This window comes from Aptenodytes forsteri, unplaced genomic scaffold (genome assembly GCF_000699145.1).
Source record: "Aptenodytes forsteri isolate BGI_AS27 unplaced genomic scaffold, ASM69914v1 Scaffold53, whole genome shotgun sequence".
NCBI lineage: Eukaryota > Metazoa > Chordata > Aves > Sphenisciformes > Spheniscidae > Aptenodytes > Aptenodytes forsteri.
In genome coordinates, this window is record NW_008795909.1 from 4,795,912 (window position 1) to 4,818,172 (window position 22,261).

Consider the following 22,261-nt stretch of genomic DNA (forward strand, 5'->3'; position numbering starts at 1 on the left):
CTACTGGGAAGGAAATTAACTCTATCCCAGCTGAAACCAGGACACTTCATTAGTGTTGTCAAATGGTGTTTGCAGAGCCTCTTTCTAAAGACCCATGTGGTCCATTAGATTCTTTGAGCTGCTGTTCTGCTTTCACCCAAGACATGTGTCTTGTTATGTTAGCTGAAACAATGCTAGCAGTTGCTGTACTCTGATCCAAGTGTGAGTTAGCAAATACACCTTTGTTTCTGCAAGCTTTTCCCAGGGGCTGAGGTGATGATGTTGAGATGTGACTCCAGTTCATCTTTGCTTTTCAAGTTAAGATGGTGAAGACTTGGCTGAGTACGAGGAGAACTGCAGCTTCAGTTTCTGCCTGTGGCAGCCTCTCTGGGTGACCCCTGTTAGAGGAAAGAGCTCAAAACTACTGCATCTGTGCTGTTTATAGAGCACAGCTCAAACCTGAGCTGGTGTCTACATGAGGTGTGAGCTCACTTCATGTCCCTGACTAGGGCAGAGTATAAACCTCTGTGTAGGTGGTGTTGATAGTTGGGAAGTTTGGGCTTAAATGAAGAATTGAGGTTTGAGCTAACACGATACTATAGATGTAGCCTTGGAGGCCATTTGTGACCTGGGATCCTGCTGTGCTAATTGCTGTACAAACAAAACAACTGCCTTGACCCCCAAGAGACTTAGTCTGTAAGTCATCTTTGGAGTTACAAAAGGATGATCTAACAATTAGAAATAAGGAGAATACTCTCTTAATTCCATCTGGGTCACAGCAAGCGGTTTTGTGCTTGTAAGCACAAAATCCAGATGACTCAGATGCAGCCATGTGTGGAGTCCGGTTGAAGTCAGCAGGCTCTGCTTGTGTGCAGGATATGTCTTGGGCAGCTCAGAAAACTGCGCTGCCTGCCATGCTGCATAAGTACTAGCACAAAGAAAACTCTCTGGTAAGTAAGGTAAAGTGGTGTATGCAGGTGTAGATCCATCAGTGGGAGCAGATTCACCCCCAGCCCCTGCTTGCATCAGTTCTTATGTGTTGTAATGTCTACAGGGACCAATTCTCCAGTGTTTACTCAGGCAATTCCCCTCAGAGGCTGGAGAGAGAGTTGCTTTCTGAGGGTTTAGTCCATGCTACAGGCTACACAGCTTCTGTTTTTGAATGTGAATATATTGATGTGGAAAGGTGAATAGAAAGCTGGCAGTCAGGCTGTTCAGTATGCAAGCAACGTACAGGCATAAAGATATTCTGAAATCCACCTCTCCTGTTTGTTTTGCTCAGAGTTCATAGTTAGGCTCTGGTGCGTAAAGTCTGCTAGTTTTTGAGGCCAAAGACTGCAAGAGCCTTTCCCAGTGGAGGAAATTCTCATTAATCATGTGCTCCCAAGCACCAGAAGAGATGCTGTTTTGACTTCTTTTTTGGGCTGTTGGAACTGTTCTAATCATTTGCATGTCCTCTTCGAGCTTTCAGATATAATGTGAGTGCATGGAAATGGCAAAGGATCTGAGGCTATTCCAGGGAAATGAGTAATCATGTCTTCTAGAAAAGCAACAGCAGTAAAGTACATAGTCCTCAGACTCAACAAAAGAGCACCAGAAAGCAATCTGGGTATGTATAGAGCAGTGTAAAAATTGGCCAGAGGAAAAAGATAGTGAAAGGTTGGTGGCAGCTCATGGAATACCAGTTACCCCTTGAGGCTACTTTATTACGTATTTACTAGTGAAGATAACTGTGTTGTGCAGCCGTGGCAGCTTCTTCTGTGAGTAGAGAATTGCTTTGAGCTGGGCTAGGTCTGCTCTGACATCTGTGTGCTGCTTAGCAGGCCACGCTAGGCTAGTGTTTGTTCTGGAGGAAGGAGAGGACACAAGTGGTCTTGTGGGATGGAGCACAAGATTAGGAGTTGGAATACTGGAACAGTATCTTTTGTGTGTGTCCCACACATTCATTACACCCCAAGACCAAGTAAATTCCTGTTTGGGTAGGCCTGCTTCCTCTGAGCTGAAGAGCAGGTATTGCCCTAGGGCAGATGTAACTCATGAATGCAAAGCATCTTCTGGTGCGTTGTCTGGGGGCAGGTGCGTGTCATGTACAACACACAAGATGGTTTCCAAGTTCTGTCCCTCTGCAGGTCAAGCCTAGATTAGTTGGTAGGGTCACTTGCGACCATGATCTTTTGTTAAGGTCAATATGAAAAATAGCCTCATATTTGAGCCTTAGAATAGCCCAAACTTGCTACTATTAATATCTGTGGTAGATTGACTGTCTCATTTAATGGCATATGGCAAATAAAGCACATGTCTACAAAAGCAATTCCTTTGTTAGTCTTCACAGGCTGAGCAGATTTCAAACATAAATAACTTGCTGAGTTGAAAGGGGTTTTTTTAGCATATTGGAGTTTCCTGCCTAAAAACTGCTAGTAATGGCAATTTATTTTGCTCAGGGGTGAGTAAAGCAGAGTTGCGGCTGCAATAAAAGCAAGTTAAATTATTTCTGGGTAGAAGTCTTTACCCATTTTTTTCTCTGAAAGTTTGGCTGATTCAGTTTTGTAACAAAATTGCAAAAAATCAGGAAACTACCAGTATGTGTTACTGTTTCTGTGCTTTCTTCCCTACTGAGGTTGCACAGTTAATCTTCATAACCAGGATAAACTGACAACTGATAGGTAGACCAGTGGGGCTTGCTCAGAGCATCAACTAGAAGCCTAGTGAGGAGTAAGAACAGGGGTGGGGGTAGAATTGTGATTTTTCTTTTTTTAAAGTATGGTGCCATAAAGCACTTTCAAAATCTCTCAATCTTGTTTACCCTCAAGTGTCCTGGAAGGCTTGAGAACAGGCAGTGTCTTTTAGTTCCTCTGCATACAACAAGGCTAAAACTGTTTCAGCAGAGGTGTTAAAAAAATGAATCCTGCCCATGTGGTTTAAAGCCCAGTGAGTAAAACATCAGTTTTGCCATTTGCCTTTTGCTCTGTACGATGCTTAGCACTTCCATCATTGTTTCCACTGGCACCATTAGGAATAGTGTGTAATTCAGAGTAAAGAAACACTAGTGTAAACAGTGTTCACTAAAATGTTATCCTGCCATGTCTAGGTTGGAAAAGATTAGCAAAAAAATCTCTAGAAAGCTCATTTTTAACTGAATAAAAGCTGGCTATGTGCAGGTTTTTCTTTTTTTAACCCCTGTTAAACACCCCGATTAATTGCAGAGATGAACAATAGAGATCACGTCAAGTTATGAACTTACTCATGCAAAAACAGCCCTGCTTGGGGGTATGTGGGGTGGAAAATCTGATTGCTGGTTAAGGTAGACAAGAAAGTGATCAGTCATACCTTTAGACGAAGTGATCACTTAAGAGGCCACCCTCCCATCCAAGTGTGTGCATAACTCTTGCTTGTTAACAAGAATTCCACGTGAATATTGATTGGGAATAAGTGGTTGGGTGAGTACATGTTCTGCCTGTCAAACCATTTAATGTTCAATTGCACATCAGGGAAAATAGCAAAGGCAGCTGGAAAATGAAACAGGAGTGCAGGGGCGTACAAGTGAAAAGACAACTGTTTTAGTGGTCAGATCTGAGCAGAGAAAAATAAGTTGGGGAGAGGGGAAGAATTAAGAGTTGATGGCAAAAGAAAGAGTCTATAAATGGCTAATTTTTTTAGACTTAAAATCTTCTGTCCAATCCATATACTGAAGATCACATGCTGCATGGAAGCAGTTGCTGAACAGAGGGTTCAGCATAAACAACTAGGGAAGGGGATTGGACTTTCTGTAATTTTTCAGGTGCCCTGGAAAAGGAACACCTTTTGGTGGTCTTATTGAGGACTTTTTTCCCTCCAAATTATGTTCTTGAGACAGCTCTCTTTTTCAAAATAAGAGTAAATGAAGTAGTAAATGGTTGTCTTATAGAAGCTTGAAGAACTTATTGGTTAAGTGGTGGTAAATGCTTACCACTGATTTTACAAGACCTGCTCTAGGGAGGATTGAACACATAGGGTTTTAGACCAGCCTGGCTTAGCACAGTAGCAGTTCTACTTCAGAGCTCAAATTTTCTGTTCCCTGGATCTTTTGACACCTTGTTCTGCAGTTTGCTGAAGCCATCCTTCCTACTTGACATGCTTTATTAATAACAGGGTGCCTAGACTTGTTAAGAAGAGCTATTTTCTTTGCTAATATGACCATTGCTTTTCCACATAGGAGCTATTCCTTCTTGCAGGCTGAACAGTCTCAGCCAAGCAGAGCTCACAGTGAAGTCTGCCCAGAGGCTATCCCTGTTCTGGCGACCTTGCTGACAAGACAGATAAGCCCTTTCAACAGAGCACAAGTGTGTGTCATGTTGGAACAGACTAACCAGCCAGCCTATCTACATCTCTAAAGTGTTAACAGGAGTTTGACTGGCCAGTCAAAAATGTTTCTCCAACTGCTGCCTTCTTCAAGGGGCAAGTCTTTTAGCAACTTCTGCTGCGAGTTCCATGAGATTTATAGAGTTTGATCTGGAGAGTAGACATGTTCAAGTATGTTGCCCTTTATTTACCTGCCATAGCATCGGGGTCACAGAGCTCTTGTGTAGTTAAATCCACCTGTTTTCACTGTGCTCCTGTCAAAGGTGGGAGAAGCCCCTGTGTCACACCATGGCTTTCAGGCGCAAACAGTGCACGCTATCGAGAAGTCTGCTTGTAGTTACGGTTTGGATTAATGTCCCAACATCACGGGCAAAGTCATTACATTTGGTTTGCACTTAAATTGCTTCTCCGCTTGTGTATTTTCCCTTCCTCACTCCTGTGGAGAGACAAAAGCAAAACAAAGCCACCCACAAAACACATGCACTCACTAGGCTGTGGTGGATCTTTTTTACTTTGATCATTTATTACACAAAGAGAAACTAAAATCAGCATCAGGATTTAAGGATAAAAGTGCCTACATGCCCTGTGATCCTGGACCCTATTAGCTTTCAAATAAAAATGCTGCCCTTGTTGATTAGAAGCACAAAACTTGCCTGAGATGAAAATGAAAAGAGGCTGCTGTCTCTGCTTGGGAGTGGGACAAGGTGTTCCAGCCTCTGCTCTGGGCTAGTTAAATTGACATCTGGGCTGGATCTGATTCTTAGTGTCTGCTCTTCCTCATCACAAACCTGACTCATCTTTGATGCCGGTGATAAGGATGTGGGGGGGCTAGGCAGCAGCCCTGACATGGAGTGACTCCTTCAGCTGGGTGCTGTGCAAGTGAGGGACTGTGAAGAGCAGGAACTCATCAGAGCAGCAAGCCAGCAGGGGTGAAGCTGGGCTCTTTCTTTGCTTCAAGGACTGGCTTATGCATTTAATTTGTGATTAAAAAATTGAGTTTGGCTGGCATGTATCAGCAGTGGAAGAAAGCCCTCGAGGTAAAAGTGGAAGAGGAAAAGCCAATGGTGGAGCAAGAGAGTAGCAGACCAAAGGCATAAGATGTAGAACTTAGAAACACTGACCTGACTGTCATCTGCCAGCAACTGAATGACCCCTTTCAAATACTGATGCAGCCCTTCCTTCAAAGAGGCTCTGCTGAGCCCCATGACCCCATTCAGACAGCTGGTGCAGAGCCATGTGGTTTCCTGCATTCTTGTATGAAAACTGCCATTTACCTTATGACTCTCTTCCTTCTATTCCCATAGGACAATTCTCCTCCTCCTCAGCAGAGTTCAGCACTCAGCAGGGCCTCTCCTCTCCTTTGCAGCCTTTCTCAGTGCTTGTTCCAGACTGAGGTCAGGGAATGTGAGAAGATGGAGGGTGATGAGCAGTGGTTTGGACTGAGAGCTGGAGGAGAAGGGGGTGAAAGACTAGCACAGCTATGAGTGTTCACAAATGGGCTGTTTCAAAACCAGTATTGATTATACTCAGTGACTTAGAGGTGCTTTCCCTCCCTTGTGCCAGAGAACTGGCCAAACTGCATTACAAGTTGGGCAGCCCCTACTGAGGATCCCTGGCCCCAACCCTAGCAGGTGCATCATCCCACTGAGGGATGCACACAGTGACTCTGAAGATAATTGCTGAGATGTTTTGAGGTAGAGCTGCACATCAGGGAGGCAAGGTTGTGCTCTGGTATTGAGTTCATAAAAGTTCAGGAAAGCTCCTTACAGAGAGGCTGTGACAGACAATGAAAGATGCTTTGCACAGCCTTTTTAATGGATCTGCCCTTTGTGAATACATCATTTAAAAAGCCTCTGTGGAGTACAATCTTCCTGAAACATCCAGTGTAACCAGAAGAGAGCAGAAACTCTGGTCCTCTTGGAACCACCCTGTTGCTGATGGGGGGACTGTGCCCATAACAGACTGTCTTGTCTTTAGGAGTCTTAATTTGCTTTGATGTCGTAACAGGTTGTGCAATCTGCTGAGGAGATAAGAAAGCCTCTGTTTTAAAGATGACTAACTTCTAATCCTGCCTGTCCCACACATTTTACTCTGCTAATGGGATTGAATGCTGAAGGCTTAGGAAGTTGCGTATTGCAAAAAAAAATCCAAAATCATATGGTGGCAGGTCAAAAAAGTCTAGTGAGAGTAAATGCAGACCAATGTGAGGGAGAGCTTTTAAAAATTACATCACTTACCTCAGTGGATCTAACACACAGGTAAGGTCATCTAACAAGTCAGAACGTTTACATAAACATTGCTAGTGCAGAAATATCCTAAGAGATAACCCCACATACCTCACTGGATGTGGCGTTTTTGGTTATGTTAAAAGAAAGGTTTTCCTTCATGCAGTTCATACTGAATCCAACAAAAGCCCATAACGAATGTTCATTGAACCCAGGCCCTTGGTTATGTTCAGCTGCTCTGAAAGCCAGTTTCTAAAGAGCGTGCTTGATCTCTGCCTAATTCTTATCGATGTGGCTGCCTCATGAAAGAGCTACAAGAGCGTGCCTGGCAGGAGGATAACATCTGCCCATGTTCAGGTACCCAGGGCCCAAGGATGCTCTGAAGCCATACTTGGACTGCACCAGCATCAACAGTTGCAGTCCATCAATGTGAGAGGCAGATGAGTTTGGTCCTGTGGGTGGCCACAGAGCAGCCCTTAATAGATAGTGAAAACATAGCCCTTGAGTCACACTGGTCTCACATGAATAGTCCCGTTGACTGCAGTGGAACTATTTGCGTGAGTAATAGTTTGCTTGTGGGAATAAGGAGTTCGTAACCTAGCCCTTTGCAGTGTCACTGACTTGAATTGCAGGTGGCTGCTGCTTCCAGATCCAAAGGAATGAATGAGCAAATCCCATCTCCCAGACTGCTTTCTGACTCCAAATGTCCATGACCTGGAACAGAAATGCAGTCACTTCACCATGAAAGGTTGCATTTCTTTTTTTCTTGCCTTAAAAAAAAAAAAATAAAATAAAACCACTTTTTCTTGAACCCCCTGTCTGTCCCAGCCTGCCTATAGCTATGGGTAGTTTGTTTCATGCTTGTCCATCCTAACCCACCAACATAAGGCAAGAACATAACCTGATGAATGAAAGCCCCCTGAAATACATCAGTTTTGAAGCTGACGTACAGCAGGTGGGGAAATGTCTTTAGACTTCCTGTCATCGCATGATATAGTTGGACTAGCTCCATCAGCCTGTTCTTGCTTTACGCTTACGTATGACAGTTAAATGAAAACAGTGTAAAATGGTCACAGATTTTGTTTGCTGCATCTTGGAAAGGCTTTCTTCTGAAGGAGTACTAGGGAGAGGGAAGATGCTCACATACAGACTTGGGCAGAGCATGTAATCTTTAAGGAAAAGGCAGGATACCTGTAAAAATCACACAAGGTTTTTTTTGGTGGGTGTTTTTTGTTTGGTGGGTTTTTTGTTGTTTTTTGGTGTGGTGTGTTTGTTTTTTTGAGGGGGGGTGACCCTAAAAATGTGGTGGCTGCTTGGCCTGCCACTGCTCTGCTCTTGTGTGCGCAGCCAGCACCTGAGCAAACAGAGCTGTATCTGCGGCAGCCTGGGAATCCGCCAGGATTCCTCGGGGAAGGAGTGAGTCAGAGCATGTGAGAAAAGTGGGGGCTGCTTCCATGCATCCTTGCTTCCTGCCCGGACAATAACCCATATAGCCTTACTCTGAAAGGACAGTGGGGCTGTTCCCATAAGCAAATACAGTGCATGCTGTGTTGGATAAAAATGTACATTCTTGTAATGGTACAAAATCTTGAGCCTCGTGAATTATCCTGGTAAGGCTGACATGATAGTGCAAAGCGTCAGACAGCTAGTGGGGCTTTCCAGGAGCAGTTGGGAAGCATGAGGGCTTATGTACTTTGGGCAGTTCAGTCTTTTAGGGAAGGTCTTGTGCATAGGGATGGTGTGCCACAGACTTCCAGCATGTCATCTGCATCTTCACTTCATATTCTGCTGCAGAGATAGCTTCACTACTCCAAAGCAGATCTTTCACAAGTTCTAATACAGCAGAGGAATCTTTCTGGAATAAGAGTCTTTGGAAGCAAAAAAAATTATTACAAGTAACATGTTAAAATCATGCAAGAAATTGTGCATTTATAAACTGTATGAACTTTGAGTCAAAGCTGATGTACAGGTCATAATGACATTCTCCTCTTTCCTTCTTTCCACACATTAATAAGAAGCACGTGGGACAGATCTTCAGTTATTGATTGTAACAATGTGACCAGAACAAACAAACACTTACATTGCTGCTGTTATAAACACAAACACATCTCCCACATTATCGGTTCCCCTTCATCCTTGTCAGGAAAATTGCTCAGGCATTGCATTCCACTCTGAAATTGTGATTTTTTTTTTTAAATATTTTTTTTTGTATGTAGTGAGTGATGGGCTAAAATCAGATGGGAGATCATCTAAGGTGAGAGTGTAGGAACCCATGTCTTGAATCTTCTTGAGTGTTTCTAGGAGGATCAATATTAAATCTCCATCTTCTCTGAATTGGGAAGGTGGAGGAGGGGGGCAGGTAATTCCAGGCATCAGTTAGTCACAGTATATGTGATCCGTCTCACTTTGCATGGCCTGTCTCTGACACCAAACCTTGCCTGTCCTTCAGTAGCAAACCCCATAACTCTTTCTGGCTCTAGCATTTGGCTTCTTCAATGCTTTCCCAGTATGGAAATATTAACCAAACCCTGAACTTTTTAATATCTCTGTTTCTAGTCTTGCAATCTCCCTTGTATGCTGATTTAAAAAAAAAGTGCTCGCATATTAATAGAACCTTACCCGAGGTGCAGAGCCTCTCTTTTGATGCTTGATTTTATTTTTGATGCCTATAACAGGTGTTGGTTTAATAGGTTTGCTGTATTACAGCTTGCCTCTCTTTTTTTTTTTTTTGTGAGCTCGGCCAGCTCTGTAAGCTGACACAACATGAAGGCCAAGCATGTGACTTCTCCCTGCCTTTAGCCTCACTTCACACCAAACATTTGGGCTGCAGACTCCCAGCAGCCAAGGCAGCCTTAATTCAAGCTTTGTCTGAACCAGGAGGTTTTGTGCTGATTGTATTTAAATCAGTCCAGCTAAAGTCCCTTGTACATTCCTATCTAAGGGTCTGCTTGCTTTGATTTTCCGCTGTCAGCTTTCTAATGGGCAGCTGCTGAGGGGAAGTGAATGTGGCTCAAACAACAAAGGAGTGTGTTTGCGCCACTCTCTGCATCGATTTCACACAAGTAGTTTGAAGCCACGGTCTAAATTAAACTGATTAGTGTTCTCCAAAGGACAGGCTTGCTGCAAAGAGGAAGGTGAATTCTTCTCCTATTAGGTCTAGTGGAAAATGTTTCACAACCTGTTTATCAAATAAATACTCACAAAGACGCTTCGAATGAGGAACACACCAGGATTAAAGTGTAACTTTACCTCTAAAACACAAGCTGAGATTCCTGGAAATGCTGCAAGCTTTTGACTTTGTGCCACCTGTTGTTTTCCTGCCACCCCCTTCGGCTCCCTCTCGACTTAGAGCAAACCCAAACACGCTTTGGCTTTGCTGGAACATTTTGCTTGTTTTTCTGTCTCACAGCAGCCTGGAGGAGCACTGCGTGCGCGTTCACTTCCTGACATGGTCCTCATGGGCTTGGTTCAGCAAAGAGCTGTCTGAGGTTAATCCAAATCCCCTGTAATCCTGAGGGGTCTGTTCAAGAGCGGTACAAAGTGCAAGGGCTAAGAGGCTGCGGTACCTCAGGGTGTTGACCGGGGGTGCAGGCAGGTTAAGCGGCGGTGGCTGGAGGGTAGCTTCCCTCGGCTCTCCTCTCTCTGTTTGCAGCTGTAGCTGGTGCTGACCTGAGGGTGAAGCAGTTCCTGAACAAGTGCCATACCTATACAGCTCGCAGTGTGAAAGCGATCCATTGCTGACTGATTTACTTTAGTTTGGCACTAAGATGTTACAGTTCAAGATCTGCGTTAGCTGCAAATGGGGTGTCTCTGGGAATGAGGTTGGGTATGAGCTGGGAAGTTCAAGTGTTTTAACCAGATCCTCCCATGTTCATGAGCAAACCCAAATGGACTTGGATGGGCTCCTTAGTTCCTATGATTTCTTTTTCATTTGAGCTGCGTTCACTCCAAATTCTTAGTCCCCAGTGAAGGCAGTCCTGCATCATCCTAGTCCGGTAGTATGTTCCCATGCACATTGGTAAGCCAGAGGTAGAGAGGGGTTAAGAAACTTGCCCAAGGCAGATGAGACAGTGCCAGAGCTAGGAATAGAAACTAAGAGACTTGGCTCCTGCTCCAGGCTCTAATTGCTCAATCTCACATTGAAGCCCTGTCATCGTATACTCTTGAGGTAACACTGGCTGAAGTGAGACAGGGAAAGCTGTTTCCAGGCTGTGATACCTAAGGAGTGGGGAGAGGAAAAGACACCTGGAGGCAAATTGGTTGTGGAAGCACTGATAATTTGTGTTTTAAAGCCTGGTTTTGGCAATTGGTACTAAAATCTGATCTGTCACCTTTGAAGCCAATGAAGTGTAAACTAAGGAAACTAGTTGGGAAAAATCCAGCCCTCTTCCAGTCACTGCTAAAGGGGAGAGGCAAATCATAACGTCACTGGTCTTTTTTTCTGTAAAACACTCTTGCGATGAGATTGGGAACAAAGGCAGGCGAGTTGAAAGGATCCAAGTAATAACAAAGAAGGGTTAAATCACATTTCAGCTCTTACTGAAAGAATGAAAAATAAAATGTAATCAGGCCAGTAAAAGGTTTGGACGATGTGGCATTCATATCACATGCTGTGTATGGGAAAAGTCAGCCGGATTGGTTTTGTTTGAAGTGCAGTGTTTTGAGAGGGTGCAGTGCTTTGCAGCAAACTGTCTGACATTCCCCAGCTGGGACTGGCCGGGATGGTGTTTGGAGCTGAGAGTTACGTTTGGAGTCAGCCCATGTTTGAAGGAGACAGAGAGGGAGAGAAAGGAGCCTGTTTTTTTCCTGTGTGAAATAATGCATCCATCTAATCTGCCAGCTGTAGCACATGAAAAGCAAGAGGCAAATGGACAGAAGTCACCTGGAAAGTGCGAACATGGCTCAAACAATAGTTCTTTCCTGTCCTTTTCTTTCCTTCTTAAAGTCTGTCTTCTGGGACAGGCTGGGAGATCTGGCAGGCGAGTAGATTGTATATATGCTGAACAACTAAAGCACAGAAAATATTAATACTCCAGAAAAATAACATTGGCTTCTGAAAAGCACTTCATGGCCAAACTTGCTCTGTGCTCTCACTTCCTTGCAGACTTAGCTGCCCTGCGCAGGGATTGTCAGGTAGTTTATAGATTCTTCACGTTCATTTGTACAAGCCTTCATTTCCTGTTAATTTATGGCCAGATTCGTCTGAGCTGTCACAACCTAGATGAGATCAGAGTTGTACTCACAGCCCCTGCTTCAGCAGAGCTCCAGAAAACATGCTTGGGGTTTACTTTCACTTACGTCCATGTTGAGGTACCTGAATCAGGGTCACACACACATTTAATGGACTCTCTTCTTTTGAGGAGGAAAAAAAGATTGAAATTTTTGAATTTGCTGATTCTACTAATCAAGTTCCTTGCAAAAGAAACTAGTCCTTGGGGAAAAGAAAACCCCCTCACCCATGTGTTCAATTTATGGAGGTCACAAAAATCTGGGTATAGTGAATTTTCTGGTATTTTAGTCTCACTACAGTATAAATTCACTGGAGTTCTGTTTTACTATGTGCCATGGATGTGAAAATTCAGTCTTTATTCCTAGCTGTAAATTAGTATTGGTCATTTGGATAGTAGCCATATCATTGCCTTTTATACAGTTTGTGGTTGCAGAGACCTGTGTGCGTGTAACCCATGGAATAACCCGTTTGGGGACATAAGTTAATGACTTTCTTTTAATTTTCCTGATGCCTTTTTGCACCATATTAGCAGCGCATTGCTATAGTGGTGTAAAACTTATCCTTAATGATTTGTGAGCCTGCACTGAATTAATTAAGTAGCACTTAATCTCTTTAGTCAAAGAAGCATTTCTGTGAATGTTTGCCCAGTGTAAGCGAGGGTCATGTGCTGGCTGTTTAAAGGGTGAAACTCCAGAAAGCAGGAGTTGTGGGGATGCAGTTTTTACCCTCTTCCTGTTACAGACACCAGCAAATGTGGTGGTGAAACAATCTGGTTTTAATAACAGGGAGGGTAAAGGAGCAGATCGCAGTGTGGGGAGCAGGTCCCTTGCCATGTGCTATCGGTATTTTCTTTTGCGGGGAGAGGTTTTCTTTGAAAGGGGCTTGTCTGAACGCCTGGGAGAGCCTGAAATGGGGGTGAAGCTGGAGAAGACGGGCTCCTAGACACCCATAAGCTTCAGTGCCTGGACGGCTGTGGTCGGCTCATCCGTCAGTTTTTTGTTTCAAAGAGCTGATGCTTTGTCGGGAGAGCTGGGATGTCCTGGTTTACATTCAAGAGTGCTTTCACTGGCTGCTGTCTCCTCTTCTGGTTACTCAGTGGGTAGCCGGCCAGATTAAGGCACAGTACTTGTCTGAACCCTTTCTGCTATCTCTTATTATTCAGCAAGTTCTCAAGCGTCTGGTGAGCGTCTCTGTTTGGAGTGCCTCACTCTCAGCCTTGCCAGTAATATCAGTGACTGGTCTAAATTCACATCAGGCATGTGCTCTACTTCTTGTGACTAATGCTCAATGTATTTTTCTAATTGGTTACTGTTCTCTCTACTGATTCAGGCCAGAAAGGAGTCAGAGGAAAGGACTCAGGGGATTTTTAGTTAGACCTTGTTGGGTACAGATGAGGTCTAGAGGTATTTAACTGTTTGATGGCTGCAGAAACCCTGAGGACAGCTTGTAGTACCTTCTCTAAAGAAAAACATTAGATCGAATCCTTCAGGCTGGTACTGGTAGGGCAGCAAACACAGGTGATCGTTACAGGCTCTCATCCTGCAGTCGGTGCTTGGGCAGAGCACTGGCACTGCAGTTGTCCTAATTGCACAGTGGGACAAACTTAGCGAAAGATGAGGAAACGTTTGCGAGAACGTTTGCAAGCCCTCTTACAGTATTCCTGTGCATTACAAATCATTGTAACATAGTCCAAAGCTGGGAGTTTTCAGAAGAATCCTTAGGAAATAAGGAAACAATGTTTTGTAACTTTTGCTGAGATCACATTTACTTATCTGTTTCCTCCTCTGAAAATCCCATCTTCTGTGTAAAACATTGGCAGGTTGCTTAAACCATTGATCAGCACTCCTTGCCTGCAGGATTAAAATCCAGCCTTGCAGTCCTTGCATGTAACAAATCCGTTCTGGAAGTGCAGGCTTGTAGGAGACCGAGCCCAAATTACTGGAAGAAAAACTGATGAATAGAGTCAATAGTCCTGCAGAAGGGAAAAGTCTTGTACCATACCAGAAAAAGTGTCTGGAAGCTTGCAAATATCTGAGAGCTAGTCTCTCTAGCCATAGGAACAGCATGGGGATTAGGGAAGATCTCTCTGGTGTGTGTTTCTCCTCAGACAGCTGTTGAAGAAGCACCGTAAGTCTGAGTGTGTGAACTCAGGAGCCAGCCTGTGGGCCTGCTGCGGCCTCAGATATTCTTTTTGGTTTTTTAAGAGAACTAAATTGTCTCCGTTTCTCCTCCTGACTGTTTCAGGCATCACAACAGGATCCGCAGCATTGAAGCAAGTCAGCTGAAGCCCTACGTTACCCTGGAAACGTTGGACCTGAGTTTCAATGACATCACGGAAATCCGAAACGGCTGCTTTCCACAGGGACTTCATATAAAGGAGCTGTGAGTTTTTCTTGTTGGGAACAGCTTTTGTTGAGTTACCACAGCAGAGAAAAGGGCCTCAAACCTTCTTTAAAAAATAGAGAGGGAATGAACATACAAAGTATGGGGTTATTCGTCAGGATTTTAAGTGCAAAGGAGAATTAGAAGGCAGCACGTTGTCCCTACTGTCAGGTTATTTTTTGAGCTCTGTCTTTTTGGTTTCTGATGTATCTGTAAAGAATGCAGATTATTATTAATTGTGTTGCATGGAAATGTTGCAACAGAGAAAAGGTATCCTGCATTCTTCAGGTATGGGTGTCTTTACAGCTGGAAACCTAGAAGCCAAAAGAACTGTTTGTGTCTCTTCCCCAGTGGGAAGTGTATATGCTGTTTCTGAGATCAGCCCATGTGCATCTGGGAGAGAGGAGGCGGAATGACTATTTCATCATTAAAATGGCTACTGAATGTTAAGAACAGAAATCTCTTCATTGGTTATTTGAAGAAAACCGGGGGTTAAGCAGAGTAACACCCTCCCAATAGAGATGTTTGCCCATTCAGGGAAACATAAAATAATATGTGTTTTAGGTACCTTTGAAGAGGTGCAGACAGATAATCTGCTTGCATTAAAGTTTGCACCCAGGTTTCTGTCCCTGGTTGTGAGAGGATATAAGAGAGTGGTGTTGTGACTGATGTTTGCTTGTTATCCTGGAAAAACAGCCTCTGTGGCTAAGACTAGGGTCCAGGTAAGAAAGAGCCCTGGGACAGATGCTGAGGGGAAAAACAGGAAATTAATAGAGTCATCCTGCACCGGAATATTCTCTGGTTTCTGGCTTCCACTCCCGATTGCCTTGCTGAAGTAGGAGGGTATCAAGGAGCTCTTGGGAAGTGCGCAGCGCTTCTCCATGTTTGTCACACGGCTCTGGGAAAGGCACTGTGCTCTTTGTGCAGCCAGATATCCAACTGATTTGAAGCCACCTCTGTAATTTCACCAGCCTGTCTGGAGACCAACCAAATGCTGATAAAAGGAAATTTCTGACAGAACTGTTCATTTTTCTGCTGTGATTTATTGCAGCTACCTGGGGAGCAACAGAATCAGCACCCTGGAGCCTGGTGCTTTTGATAGTCTGTCACGGTCCTTGCTAACGCTTCGTCTGAGTAAAAACAGGATCACTCAGCTTCCTGTCAAGGCGTTCAGGCTACCCAGGCTAACACAACTGTGAGTAGAAATGTGCACTTTAATTAAGCTCAGCCACACTTTATGGAGACAAAATGTCCCTGAGGATAAACACACCAAACGTCACCCTTCCTCACCTGCTATCTATAAAACTTAGAATACACTGTGCAGTAGTCCTCTGCCAGCACCTAGTAAAACACGTTGGGAGAGGGTCCTTTTTGTCTTGTACCTATTGGCTTTTCAGGCCATTCTTTTGATCAGGTGGGAAGGGAGGGATGCTGCAGCAGACATCAGCATCTTGTGCACTTGACAGCCTAAGACAAATCCATTCCCTTAAAAGCTGCTGGTGTCTGTGGCGCAAGAGAGGTTTGGAAGATGTTTCTCTTGCAAGTGACAGAGCTCAGCTACCATGTTAGTTTTTTCAAGACCACACAGGTATCTTTATGTGGCAATAAAAAAGTAATGATGGAAGGTTGTTAAACGGTGTGGTGATACTTGGGCAGAGAAAATAGCACTCTAGATGAGTTAACACACACATTGTTGTTGTCCTGCCTGTGGTCCATGTGACAGGAGCTGCATGGGTGTCTACAGACGTAGACACCTGCAGCTATAAATACACTTTATGTGTAAAATAGTAGCACTAATGGTTTAGCTTTTCCCGTCTGCTGCTGTTGGAGAAATGGGCCCAGCCTGAGGCCTGTTGCAGTCTTTCCATCAAATTTGATAGGCAAAAGGTCAACCTCTGTCTGTTAACATAAACTTCACAAAAGCTGTTGGAATTCACACCTCTAAATGGCAACCTCTTGACTGAGAGACAAATCCTTAAGCCAAGATGTGTCTAAGGAATGGGTGTGCACTTGTGCTTGCATACATGTAGGATTTGTAGCCAATTTGGGATTGAACAGTGTGACACAATAGCATATGCATCTTAAAAGTCTGTTGCCTCTCAGTTGGAAGTTACTGTCCATTGACTAAGAGCTTTTAATCCACTGTGTTCGTCTGCATTGTGTGCAAAACTGTAATAAAAATGAGGGTCAACTCAATCTGTTAGGAACACAGTTTTCACTGAAAGTTGGAGTAGTTGGCACTCTTAAAGATAGCCTCACAGCTGGTTGTTTAACCCTGTAGATAAACATAAATGAATTGCAAGTTGCACTTGATGTGTTGTAGAATTTGTGTACGGTTCTTTTTCTGACAAAGCATAGTTCACTAATAGTCTAGGAAGTGCAGTAAGGCAAGAGTCTTTAGGCCTGCAAACTGTTTAATTGCTTGCTTGACTTTAATTACACTCAACTTGAGTGCAAGTTCAACGTTGTTTTTTTAGGCAGTTGAAAAGTAAGTTTAAAGTTTCTATGGCTTCCTCATCTTTTCCAAAACTAGTTCTGATGTTGTAACCTCCACCAGTTTCTTCAACACAAATGCTGAATAGGGAACTACCCTTAGGTTAGTCTTGTATGTGCAGAAAGGTATCCATTTTAAAAGCTCTATCTTCAGCTTTAGTGGATTGTGTCGATGAAGTTTTCCACTGACTTTACGGAACTGGGTTTTCACTTGGTATGTCTGGGTCTAGCAATCCATAAGGCTGTTTGATATGGGTTGGTAAAGCGTGCTGTGATGATGTTCATCTTGCTATCCAGAAAAAAAGGTATTCCCAAAATTTAGGAGTTCTTCCCTACCCAGGGGAAAAGAAAAGAAAAAGAAATTTAATGAACCAAGTTGGAGAACTTTGTATACGCAAAATACTAAGACTGCCTTGTTATTGGAAACAACTTGTTTCACTCTTTATTAGTTTCTTATAATAGGAAAAAATGTGAAATTTATCAGGGGAACTGAAAGCTTTCCTTTCAAACTTAGCCATAAAATTTCCTCTTGGGTTCACAGTTCTTATGGCACCCGCTTGCTTCAGAGCACGTTTTTACTGGGCGATTACAGGTCCTGTAAAAACAATGGGTTGTAAGGGAAATAGTGCTGATGTTTTAACTGTATTGGTTCAAATGGTGTCTCTGCTTGAGAGAAGGTGACGTGTGAAAATTGATGAAAAGGATAAATGGCTTAAGAGAAATGCAGAGAGAGGAGGGATGAAGAGGAATTGCCACACTGTCTCTGTTATTTCTCTATAGTGAAAGTCTGTTCCAGGGTGAGTTTATTTAAGCGATCACACCCAGCTGGCTTCCCTGGCTAGCTCTGGGATTGAAAGTTTCCGGTGCGCTTCTGCTCTCTCCTGGGAACTGTTGACAGAGGAGTTGTTGGCATTGCTGTCCCCATTGTATGCTGCACAGATGATTCCGTGAGAAAGGACTGGGTTTTAATAAACTTGTATGGCCTTGGTGATTTTAGGGAGCTGAACCGGAATCGCATCCGCCTGATTGAAGGCCTGACGTTCCAGGGACTGGACAGCTTGGAAGTCCTGAAACTCCAGCGCAACAACATAAGCAAATTGACTGATGGGGCTTTCTGGGGTCTAGCCAAGATGCAAGTTCTGTAAGTTGGAGAGATGGGCTCTTTTCCCTTAAACAGCCTAGAATTCACCTGCTATCATGTCCTCCTCTGCATTTTAGCAAGGACTCCCATCAGAGACCTGTGGGCACCCGTGCCAGTCCTCGTGCATCTTTCCATGTCCTGCATGCACAGAGCTCTGCCATGCTACAGCAGCTTCTGTTTAGTTGACCCACAGTTTACTAAAGCTTGTTGCTTTACCAGGTGTTCAATAAAAGAAGTCCTGTTTTTCAAGCTGTGGTGGTATTCCTTTGAAAGTTTGACGATTTGAACATTCACTAAGATCTCAATTGGTCTTTAAATAAAAGCTCATCTGGCTTCTGCAAATTTGTTTTGACTGATATATGGAAACTCTGTGTTGCAGACCTGATTAGTCTGCCTCTTGGGATACCTAGAAACCAAGCTAGCCTATCTCAGTGATGTGTTCTTTCCATACGAGAGAACAAATTGAATAGTCATTGCAGGGAAATGCTTGAAACTTCCAACATGATTGGCTTTCAGGTGTGTTTGCAGGGTCACAAGTGATCAAGGCAGCATGTTTCTGGATGCTGCTGTCACAACTGAGACTCTGCAAATACAAACTTGAATGGGATGCTTTAAGCCCAGTTTACTTGCAGTGGAGTGTACCTCTGCAGTCACAGCTCATTCTGGGTATTTCCTTTGTGTTGTCCTTGAATTTCTATCCTTCACTTGCACGAGAAATGCCCACGCATTCACATATCCACATGGGTATATAGAAAGGTGTGTAGGAATGGCTAAAATCGCGATCCTTGTTGGAAATTCTTTAGCAGTTGACCAGTGCTGCTTATCTGTCAATTCCTTCTGATTTTTCTCCACAGCCACTTGGAGTATAACAGCCTGACAGAAGTAAACAGTGGCTCTCTCTATGGCCTTTCATCTCTGCACCAGCTTCACCTCAGTAACAACTCCATATCCCGCATCAACCCCGATGGCTGGAGCTTCTGTCAGAAGCTGCATGAACTGTAAGTTGGTTTCTATCGTGGTTGGCTGGGCAGGGTTTGATGCTAATGTAATGTTGTCAGGAAAGGGGAATAAGGATTTTTCCCAATCACGTGGCTTACAGCTCCTGCTATATCAACCTGTAGAAATGCAGGAACTGCAGCCTCCTAAGTGATGCCCTTGTTATTCATGATGTTGTGACCTTCACAGCACCTGATTAAAATACATTTGCCCCAGAAACAAAGACTAGAACCCACTAAAAGGATACAGTGCCAAAAGACCTGGAGAGTTTGTGATCTGCAGCTTGCCAGCGCTTTTTAGCTAGCTAGTTAACAAGACATGCACGGCTTGCCATACAATGACTGTACAGCCTGAAGGAAGCTTTGCTTTATCCTCTGTATTTACAAAGAACAATCGTGTTTTTAACCAGCAGAGATTTGGCCCTTTAAAGGCAGTTCTCCTTGTTTTTCCTGTTTACGCTTTACCCTTCCTTTAGGGCTCAGTTGTTTAAAAGTAAATACATTGACTTTGCTCTCCTGAGATTTCCAGCTGTGAATACAGTCTCTCTGATAAATGAAAGAAAGCCTTGCTGCTGAGGACAGCCCCACAAGGGTGTCTTTTGGGTCTGTGGCACTGCTTAATGCCTTTTTGAAGACACACACATGGATGCTTACAGTATTTACAGAAGTAGCTGTCATCTCCTCGGTGGGACTGTGGAAAGATCCACTTTTTTCTTTGGAGAACTTGACACATGTGGTTAGCGGAACTGTAATTCATTCTGCTTGGTGCTCAGAAATCTCTTGGTAAACATTGTTAGGGATTCTCCTATCCACCAAAAAGCAGTACGGTAAAGCAGCTTCCTGCTTGCAAAGGCCTCACTCTGGACTCAGGCTAAAAGTTGGTATCTGTCTACCCAGCTGTGAGTCCCTAGTCTTTTGGGATGTGGATTCAGAGATAGGTGGACATGACACACGTCATTCCTTTAAGTTTAGAAGCTGTAGAATTAACGTGTTAGCCCAGTGACCAGCTGTGATCTTCTGTTGAACTCAAATTATTCATTCAGATGTGGATTATTTTTTTGGGGCACAAAGAAATATTTTATTTTTGATTTTAGTTAAATACATATGTGATTGTTTAATTACCTAATTTTTCAAATTGCTGTGAAACTGCCCATGCCTAAAGGGCTCCTTTGCTTGGCACAGTGCTATAGGCAGCTACAGTTCCTTCACGTGCAGATCCTCAAGTGATATTTTACTAGATTAAGGCAGTGTCAATGGAGAAATCTTCAAGGCAACAGGTCAGAATCGGCACCGTGTTCCGCTCATGGTCTGCTTAAATCTGAAGCATCAAGAAAGGGGAGTCTAACTTCTAGGGCACTCACAGCTGGACCCCTGGAATAGCCAAATTCAGATCACTACACTGTGTTAGTAGCACAGCTCTGGGAGCTTTCTGCTCTCAGGGACGCAATATCTGGTGCCTGTGTTGAAGCTTTATTTCAGCCTCGGTTCAGATGGGATGAGTAAGCCCCATCTGCATCTTGCAGAGCTAACGAGAGAACTCTTTTAGGGAGAACTATGCTTGTCTTTTCTACCTGACGCTGTCTTTGCAAACCCTCAAGGTTTAGATGGGAGGTTGCACGTCATGTGGAGCCCTTTATTTGTCAGGTATGGATTGGGATCTCTTGCCAACCAGTAGTGCTAGCGGTGAGCAGTCCTGGCTTAGAGACCATCCTCTGCAGTAACTGCAGAAACCCCGTGCAGGACTTACTTGCTCTGGTGCAGAATGGGGTGGATTTGGAAAATGCCTGGTGATGTGAGGTGGTAGGAGCCGCTGGGGCGTGCTTGGCCCGACAAACAGGATTGTGCTAGAGTGTGAGGCCAGAGACGACATTAGCTGAGATTCGAAAGGCGATTATGTGGGTGTTAGCACACATCTCTGCAAAATATTACAAGCTCTTGCAGGTGTTGCCTTTAGGGTAAGGCTGCTGCAGGGAGCCATCAGATACTCCTAACTGAAACTCCCACAGCCAAAGAGTACTTGTAGGAGAGGTCTGCTCTGAAATTGAAGGGTGAGGAAAGGAAGCACTAGATACATCAATTGCCTCTGTGCACTTCTTTGAATGTGTACGTTTCATTCCTTATTAAAAGATCCTTGCTCACCTCCCCTATTGCTAAATCTACTGGGTTTCAGTTATCAGAAAACACTGTCTCTGCTTGTACAGGGAATAAATTTCAAAGTCCTTGACCCAAGAAAGAAAGGTGGCCAGACCCCTGCTTATCTGTGCTAGGGAAGGAAGTGGTCATATGAAGGATGAATTGTCTCTCCTTCAGTTGATGGGAGAAAACGTGACCCCAGGGCTCTGGTCTGATGTAAAAGCTAACAAGGGAAGAGAGCTCTTGCCTTGTTATGGGCATGAGAAAGGGCTGATTGTATTCACCAGTCAGGTGCTAGGGCATCAACATAATGGAAAAATCCACAGTGGGAGCATAGGATTTCATCAGAGGTAAATGATGACTTGGCAGCTGGGTCTGTCTTTTCACTTTTTACCTATAGTTTGGTCAATGGGAATGAAATGTGTTAGATGTATCTGGTCCAGAACTGGCTGGCAGCAGGAGCCCCAGCTGCACAGCAGGTTTCTGGTTAACCCGTTTATGTATCCCTTTTGGCGTGCTGCTCTCCCATTTCCTCGCCAGGCCAAAAGGGCTGTGCAGACAAACATTTCCACTTGTTCGTTCCAGTGATTTCTCACTGGTAGAGAGATGAGAAGGTAGGGGAAGCAGCAGAGACCTGCTGACTTCTCGCAACACAGATAATCCAAACTACTGAGGAGGGGAACACACTGTTTTGGAAATTGGCCTGCCCCATTGGCAGGAGGCAGAGCCCTTGCATGTTGAAGGAAGCCACTGCCAGGTATGTTAGCTCCTGAAACCTTCCATCTGGTTGCAGCTATTGAGAAAGCCCTCTAAAGACTGCTGCTGTCTGTCCATCTTGAGGTGATGTCAGGACAGAGGGGAACATGCCTTCACCAGTTGTGGCAGGAACTCTTCTGTGTAGAATCAAAAGGAACTATTTTTTTTCCTCAGCCAGGTTTAGGATTACTTTTGAACACTTTTTTTTTTTAAGCCAAATTCTTTAATCGCAGGTGAGGACATAATTTTGACTGGATGCCAGTTCTTCTTAACTAACACTACAACTTCTTTAGGAATGAAAGTATGTTGTCCCATACCTTCTTCAAACTCATTTATCTTTGCTGTATTTTTTCCAAAGCTTGCCCTCTGCCCACTCACACAGCTAAAAGATAGACGGCTCTTTTGCCAAGTGAATGACACTCTCAGTACTTTGGAGTATGTGTCTGTTTTGACTTAGGTTTTGGCTTTGCAGTGACTTTCATGCAAGCCCTAGATACATTTTTAAGCACTCATTCACAGGCAGTACTAAAAGAGGCATTTGGAGGTTTGGAACCCAGTGAGATTTTTTTTTCTTGTTGTCTGTGCAATG

General features: G+C 43.9%; 1 protein-coding gene across 2 annotated transcripts in view; it reads left to right on the forward strand.

The window, feature by feature from the left end:
- LRIG1 (leucine rich repeats and immunoglobulin like domains 1) overlaps nt 1–22,261 on the forward strand; it is a 73,552-nt gene that overhangs the window by 10,670 nt on the left and 40,621 nt on the right. For both annotated transcript variants that reach the window (XR_657846.1, XM_009284382.1), the window contains exons 3-6: nt 14,017–14,154; nt 15,206–15,349; nt 17,645–17,788; nt 18,643–18,786. Coding sequence is in view for 1 of the 2 variants with exons in the window: in XM_009284382.1 (XP_009282657.1) it covers nt 14,017–14,154; nt 15,206–15,349; nt 17,645–17,788; nt 18,643–18,786 (570 nt within the window). In the remaining variant the exon portion in view is untranslated. The remainder of the gene's footprint in view (nt 1–14,016; nt 14,155–15,205; nt 15,350–17,644; nt 17,789–18,642; nt 18,787–22,261) is intronic.